The sequence below is a fragment of the Cavia porcellus genome, unplaced genomic scaffold, assembly GCF_034190915.1.
Source record: "Cavia porcellus strain 051 isolate PalLab524CR breed Dunkin Hartley unplaced genomic scaffold, mCavPor4.1 scaffold_33, whole genome shotgun sequence".
Taxonomy (NCBI): Eukaryota; Metazoa; Chordata; class Mammalia; order Rodentia; family Caviidae; genus Cavia; species Cavia porcellus.
Genome location: NW_026947516.1, coordinates 17,362,235 through 17,370,435, shown reverse-complemented (window position 1 = coordinate 17,370,435; position 8,201 = coordinate 17,362,235). Strand labels below are relative to the sequence as shown.

The following is an 8,201-nucleotide window of genomic DNA, read 5'->3' as shown; positions in this document are numbered from 1 at the left end:
TATATATATATGCAAACATAATAGTGGCATCGATTCTCTAGAACATGTGAATTATCTAGATTTTAGATTTCAGCTATCTGACAAGTTTCTTCTCCTGTAACAGTAACAAAAACTTCTAAACCACTGTATAAATTGGGCGATTTCAATTGAACACTTGCTTTATGCAGTGGTTAATCTTGGCTGTCTATTTGCTTTGACTGAGATGAAAAATACCAAGAAAATTAATAAAGCGCATTTCTGGGTGCCTCTGTGATAGTGTGCCCAGAGACAATTGGCATGCAGGACATGAATGAGGGTAGTGCCATCCCTAGGTTGCGAGCCTGGATAGAATAAAAGTAGAAAAAGGAGAAAGCCCTCCGGCACAGGCTCTTTTCTACTTTTTCTAGTACTGGCTGCTAGAAGGTAAGCAGGTTTTTATCACCACCTCCGTCCACCATGGTGTTTCTGCCTCACTACAGCCCTAAAGCAATGAAACCTGACCATGACCTGAAACCTCTAAACTATAAGCCAAAACAAGTCTTTCCTCATCTAAATTGTTGCTGAAGAGTTTTGTTACCACAATGAAAAGCTAACTGACACACCTTGCAAAAAGAAACGTCAACTAATAAGCAAATAAAATAAAGTTCAGAAAGTTTTTATTTCTGGGAGTTCTGGGGACTGAACCCAGGATGTCATACACATGTATGACATGCCTGCCTAGCATTAGGCAGGTACTCTGCCACTGAGCTACATCTCTAGCCCAAGTTTACTCAGCATTACAGGAGAGCTAAGATTGCCTGTCATTGTGGAAATATAACTATATTCTATGTAACAGTATACAAATAATGTAAAATAACACTATAAATGTGAACTATTAGATTACTCATCCATTGAAGAATATTTCTGTAAATGTACCATGAAAGAATTCTGTTTTAAAAGGAAGAAAGGAAAAGATTATATGTATGTTGGTAAACATATATAAATTTATTTATGTATATGTATGCAAGATATATAATTATACTACTAATCCCTTAGTTTATCAAAAAGAACATTTTGTGCTGTTGTTTGATTGATCATTTTTGTGCCTAGATCTTGAACTTGAACAACTACTTCTAAGATAACAATATGCAATGTATTAACTAGTGCTAATTTCCTACCTTTTTTGAAATTCTGTATCATTTCTGTCCTTTGTTTTTTTACTGTTTTGCTTTTTAAAATAAAAATAAAACCAAATAAAAAGGAATTCTGTTCTAGGCATTTTTAAAATATGTTCTGAATATGTTTTCTATGTGATCAAGCCATTAAATAAAATATCTGATCTTCAGAAATGTAAAAGGACTTCCAAGTCTAGTAAAATGCTTCTTTTTGCATGATTACAAAACATATTTTCTATATCATACATTGGGAATAAGTAAGCACGTCATGTACTAATTATTACAACTAAAAAGTAGAACGAAAATACTTATAATGGACCCCTATTAAAAGAATATATATTCCCATTTTGAAAGAAAGTATATCTAAAACCATAGTCAGCATTCAGCCAGAAAGGACCAGTTTGAGCCCTATGGCCATTTCTAAAAGGCCTCTGTTATGTGTGCTCAGTGTTTCTATTGCTACCATTTATTAAACATTCTGAATATAATCCCTACTTGTAACTTTATTGGACTTTTGATTAATAAACAAAAAAGTGCTCAAAAATGTCAAACATGAATAGATATTACAATTACCAATGAATTGCTGTAAAGAAAACTGGTACCTTTTGCTGGTATTTTAATGATAAATACTATTATTAACCAAAGAAAGAATCTGTTTACCAAATAGATTTCTCAAAGACTGATAAAGCACTTTCATGCCAATAAGTGCACATCTGACCTATGAATGACATGTTAATACCTGAAACCCAAAATGATGGTAACTAAGAGTAGCACCAAGTCTCTAAGCTCATGAGTGCCTGACCAAAATGGGAAAATTGTTAAATAAAAGTTATAGGAGGCTATTGTTTTGAACTAAGCCGCTGTGCTAGGCTGAGGTGGACCAGGCTCAAACTCAAAATGGAATCGCTCACGATAGCTCACAATAAATAAAGCTCCACTTTACCAAACACAGAAACTAAATTATTTATCTGACCTTCTCAAAAAACAAGATTAAAGAGATGGCAGCCAGCGTTCACCAACAGGCCAGTTTCAACTGGCAATAGTACTTAAGTCCCTTCTCCCTTAATCCTGACAAACAAATGGTCACCTAAAGTTGCCTGATGTTTCCAATTGTTTCGTGTCCCTGATCCTACCTTACAAGGATAGTGACTTGGAAATGTCTGTATATATATGTTTTTTTCTGTAAGTATTGTTAGTGCAATTATGTAAAATAGTTAACAGTGTTTTAAAAAACTAAAATAAGAAAAATATTGCCTAGGTATGGATCCCTTAGGGGGTCACTTGGCTGGCTGATGGCTTGGGTTTCGCTTGTATATTCAGCACGTAATCATGGCGGAAGGATGAGCGGACTGTGCGATTCATCAAGGGCTGAAGGGGGCGGAAGTTGTCCACCATTTTTTTCTCTTTTTCCCCCTCAGAGGTGAAGAGTAGGGTCCGAAATTGCTCAAGCTAGAAACAGAAACAGAAAAGCATAAATAATTTCAATAGAAAACCAGCTTAACCTTATGAAATCAATTGCTTTCATTTTTATGATTCTGAAACATTTGTCTCAAAATGCATTCAGAAAGCAAACATTTCTGGGTAAGATGCCTTTACTCTTGACAAAGAATAAGATGCCACGTTGTTACCATCCTTATGTGGAGAGGAGGGCAGTAAGGTGGAGACCCCAGTTAGGCACTTGAGATCAGAAGACAAGACAAAGGCCCTGTCCTCCACTTATTAGTCATTTACCACGGGCCAGTTACTTCACCTCTGTGATTGTTAAGACCTCTGTTTTTGTTTGTTTTCGTTTTTTTGAGAAGAAGTCTCATTATGTAGTCCAGACTGGACTTGAACTCTCTAGATACCCCAAGCTGGTCTCGAACTTTAGGCAATCCTTCTGCTTCAGCCTTCTGGGTTAGGATTCCAGGTAGATGCCACCACACTCAGCTTCAGGACCACAGATTTAAATGAACAAAACAATTAACAAAGGGAAGGTCTGATACAATAGTAATAATGTAAAGATTATTTTTTATAGTTTGACAGAATTATTAACATAAAAATGTGTAATTAATTGCATCTGAGCATTGTGGGCAAAGCAATATATATAGATTTTTTTTTCTTCTTTTTTTAATGTTTCTTTTGTAAATGATTTTTTTTGAGACAGGATCATGCTATGTACTTCTCAAACTCACTATGGACCCCAGGCTGGCCTCAAACTTGCAACAATCCTCCTGCCTCAGCTTCCTGAGTACTGTGATTACAGGCATCACTACCATGCCTGACTCTTAGATTTCTTAACTGGCAGTGAACTTTCTCACACTAGTGCTGTCCAGTAGAATTTTCTATAATAATGGAAATCTCGGGGGCTGGGGATTTAGCTCAGCGGCATAAGTGCCTGCCTTGCAAGCAGGCAGTCGTGAGTTCGATCCCTGGTACCGATAAAAAGGAAAAAGACAAAAAAAAAAAAAAAAAAAAAAAAAAAAAAATAATGGAAATCTCTTCCACATGGTCCATTAGAGTAATTCCAGGCCACACATGGCTACTGAGCACTTGAAATGTGACCAGTATGATTGAGGAACTGAATTTTTAAACTAAATGTATTTATATTAAAGTAGAGATGCTGTATGTTGCTGGTGGCTATCATATTGGATAGCACAGCTCATTACACAAGGAGTAATCCCAAAATAACAAGGGCTTATTCTCTGATGTGGTAATAATCCTTTAGCTTTCTTAGCCATCATTTTATAGGACACTTTACTTCAAACCAGTCAGAAAATCAGTTCACTTTTCTTTTCACCAGTGTGGCTCATTGCATTTAGAGAGAACAGCCTGGGGCAAGGTGGACAAGGATGTGACAATGTTTGGAGCAAAGAATTCAAGCCAAGTAGAGCTAAAGAGACAAGACCATAACCACAGATTGCACCGAACACAATGCATGTAGTTGCAAATTATGTATGTATATCATTAATTAAGAAACTGGATAGATTTAATGTTTTTTATTCAACTACTTGCAAAACATTAGAAATAGGGGGCTGGGGATTTAGCTCAGCGGCATAAGTGCCTGCCTTGCAAGCAGGCAGTCGTGAGTTCGATCCCCAGTACCGATAAAAAGAAAAAAGACCAAAAAAAAAATTAGAAATAGCCCACATGCCAATAAAAAATGACTCAAACTATATTAAAATAGAATACTATTTAGCCATTAAAAATAATTAATTTTGAGGAGCCCAGCATGGTGGTGCACACCTGTAATCCCAGGACTCAGGAGGCTCAAGTAGGAGGATTGCCGAGTTTGAGGCCAGCCTTGACAACATGATGAGTTCAAGACCAGCCTGAACTACATAGCAAGACTCTGTTTCAAAACAAACAAAAAGATACTTAAGATGTTTATCATCTATAAAATGTTCTGATATCACTAAGTGAAAAGACCAGCAGAATGATATATGTGTAATAATCCCATTTTTATAAAAAGACCAGAAATATTTACTCAAGCAATGAACAACATTTAGTGGTAAGATTATAGGCAAGTAGGATTATAGAACACAGGTTACATTTTTTTCTTACTAAATTTTCTGTGTTGAAATTTTACTTGAAAATTCTTCATATGGGTTATTGATCATCTGATTTATTTGCTCTGTTGAATTTTCAGTGTTACAGCTTTTTTTTCTCCAGTAAGGGGAATTGAACCCAGGACCTTCCCACTCAGTTCATCTCCAGCCTTTTTTATTTTTGTTTTGAGATTTTTATTTCACTAAATTGCTAAGTTGCTGAGGCTTGGCTTGAATTTATGATCTTCCTGCCTCAGCCTTCTAGAATGCTGGGATTATAGGTATGTGCTACCACACCCAGGCTGTTTTGTTGATTTTTAAATATGAAGAATAGCAGCAGGCTAAATGTGCAGGCCATAAAGACCAGGCTTATGGGCAGTTAAACTCTGGATTTGTCATTTGTTTGTGGTGATTTTATCACACAGAATTAAAACATATGTAGTCCAACTTATTAGTTTTCTTTTAGACTTCTGGCTTTGTTTTACAGTTAAAAGAACTTCCATTTGGAGGTATGAATGGATTTTCCTAAGATTATCCTAGGACTTTTATGACAGTATATTTTACATTTAATATATCTAGAATATATATTCTTGGGTAAAGACACAATGCTGGACCTAACATTTTCCTCTAGATCTGCTCAGCTGTTCCTCATCAGCACTTACTTGAATGTCCCCTCTTAGCTGAGATGCTACCTATTATTGTCAAGCAGATTCTCATATGAATTTGGATATACTTTTGAACTCACTATTTTCTTCCTGGAATGGCTTATTTGTTTATATATGGTATCAGGGATCAAACTCAGAGCGTCATGATTGCTAGGCAAGCACTCTATCACTGAGCTACATCCCCAGCCCTATGGTAGCTGATTTTATATGTCAACTTGGCTCAGCCAAGGATGCCCAGTTGGTTAAACATGATCTGTGAGTGTGTCTGTGAGAGTGTTTCCTAAAAAGATTAGGATTGGAATAGGCACACTGAGTAAAGCAAAGTGCCTTTCCCAATGGGATGCAGATCACAACTCTGCTGAATAGAATGAAAAGATCACTATCGCACTTCTCCGTCTGTTTATCCACGTGCCAGTATCATGGAATTTAGTTACTGAAGCTTTATAAGCTTGGCAAAGTTACCATTCTTCATTTTCTCTTTTAGAATCTTCCTTGGCTATTCATGTTTATCGTTACTTGAGTTTAGAAGTAACATATCTGTTTAAAATTCTATTGGTATATTTATTGGAACTACATTAAATCTATGGAGAATAAACAATTCTTGGAGAGTAACAGCTCAAAGAGAACTGATATCAAAGGGTTTTTTTTTCCCCCATTGGTACGAGGGATCGAACTCCTGGCCTTGTGCTTGCTAGGCAGGTGCTGTGCCACTGAACTAAATTCCCGGCCCTTCAAAGGCATCATGATAGTGTCTTCCTACCCAATAATATGGGACAAGTTTTATTAATTTAAGTCTTCATTTGTATCCTTCAGGAACATTTTAAAATTTTGTGTTACTTTTCCTTGGTTAAGCTCACTCCAAAGTATTTTATATTTTTGTTTTATTATGAACATGGTTCTTTCTTCCATTATATCATTGGACCATTATATCAGTTGTGATGTAAATATATATTTCTAGAAACTTCAGTAATTACCAAAATGTCTTTTTCTACTCATTTTTATTATTGCTTCCTGAATTATTTTTTATTTTCTGGTCAAATTATATTGGCAACTTCCAGAACATAAATGCTTTGTTGGGGCAGGGTTGAGGCAAGGTCTTACCTAATATTTCAGGCTGGCCTTGAACTCACTGTGCAGCACAGGCTGGCCTCAAATTCATGGCAATCCTCCTGTCTCAGCTTCCTGAGTGCTAGGATTACAGGTATGTGCCACCACACCTGTGATTTTTCTTGTTTCTTTTTTTTTTTAAAAGAAATGGGATCTCTCTATGTTTCCCATGTTGGCCCTGAACTCCTGGGCTCAAGTGACCCTCCTGCCTCCACCTTCTGAGTAGCTGGAACTGCAGATGTATACTACCGCACTCATTTAATTCCAAAGCATAGTTTAATATGGTACAGATACTTTCTATATTAAGCATATTTAATTGGTCCATTGTGTCACAGGTTTTACATCTGTGATTTCCCCAACTGTGACTCAAAAATATTGGGGAAAAAAGTGCAACTGTACTGAACCAAAAGATATATTTTCTTGTCCTCATATGCTAAGCAATATATTATAACAACTAGTTACATAGAATTTGCCTTGTGTTAGTTACTATATGGAGTCTAGAGAAGATTTAAAATATACAAGAGACTATAAATATGTTATATACAAATATTAAACTATTTCATATGAAGTACTTGAGCATCTACAGGTTTTGGTATCCACGAGGGGTCCTGTAAACTATCCTCCAGATACCAAGGGATGACTATTTACTTTTTTTTTTTCTTTTTATCGGTACTGGGGATCGAACTCACGACTGCCTGCTTGCAAGGCAGGTACTTATGCCGCTGAGCTAAATCCCCAGCCCCTGACTATTTACTTTTGACTGAGGTCAATCTCTTATATTAAGAATTCTCTATTCATCTTTATTTTATTAAATTTTCAAAGCCTGAATAGAGAATTTTGCAAATGGTTTTTAACAATCTATGGAAATGTCAGGCATGCTGGTACACATCTGTAATTCAAGTTATTCAGGAGGCCGAGGTAGTGAGATCACAACTTCAAAGCTAGCCTGCGCAACTTAGCTGAACCTTGTCTCAAAAACTAAAAATGGCTGAGGATATAGCTCCATGGTACTGTTTCCCTGGGTTTGACCCTCAGTTTCAAGAGAAAAAACATCTATGGCAATTACAATATGTTTTGATTTAGTCACTGATACAATGAATATTAATAACATTATTAATCATGAACCATCTTTCTTGCATTACTAGAATATATACTACTTGGACAAAGTATGTATTTCTTCTAATATACTATTGGATTCTATGTCTAATATTTTATTTTAGCATTTTCTTCAGAGGTTTCAGGCTAGAGTTTACTTTTTTTGACTGAGAGGGGAAGGGCGGAATCTTTTATGAGTGTTGGTTATTTTAGCAGTTTCTTCAGAGGTGTCAGGCTAGAGTTTACTTTTTTTGACTGAGACAGGGCAAGGGACGAATCTTTTATGAGTGTTGGTATCAGTTATCTTGGCTTTATAAAACGGAGTTTGGAAGGTTTTGTTTTTGTGAATATGCTTGGTAATCAATAAAATGAGTCCATATAGTGAATATTTTTTGTTTTTTTTTTCTATTTCTATATGGCAAGTATAATTAAATATTATTATACTTTAGTTATATTGCAACTGTGTATTGACATGGTAATCACCACTTAAGTTTAATTTCAAAGGGAAAACTAAATTCCAAGTTTAAAACACCTAACATATTAAATTTTATGAACAGTCATTGTTGCATTCTCTTTGAGATATTTTATTACAGAATTTCCTCAAGAATTTTAAATGGTTTTGAACATATCCATTTCTAGCCTTCATTCTTCCTGTTAAATGGATTTTGATTTTA

General features: G+C 35.6%; 1 protein-coding gene across 2 annotated transcripts in view; it reads right to left on the bottom strand.

The window, feature by feature from the left end:
- Positions 1–618: 618 nt before the first annotated feature.
- Ca5b (carbonic anhydrase 5B) overlaps positions 619–8,201 on the bottom strand; it is a 40,743-nt gene continuing 33,160 nt past the window's right edge. For both annotated transcript variants that reach the window (XM_063242815.1, XM_003463029.5), the window contains one exon: positions 619–2,582. In XM_063242815.1, coding sequence (XP_063098885.1) covers positions 2,403–2,582 — 180 coding nt within the window. In that variant the 3' untranslated portion in view covers positions 619–2,402. The remainder of the gene's footprint in view (positions 2,583–8,201) is intronic.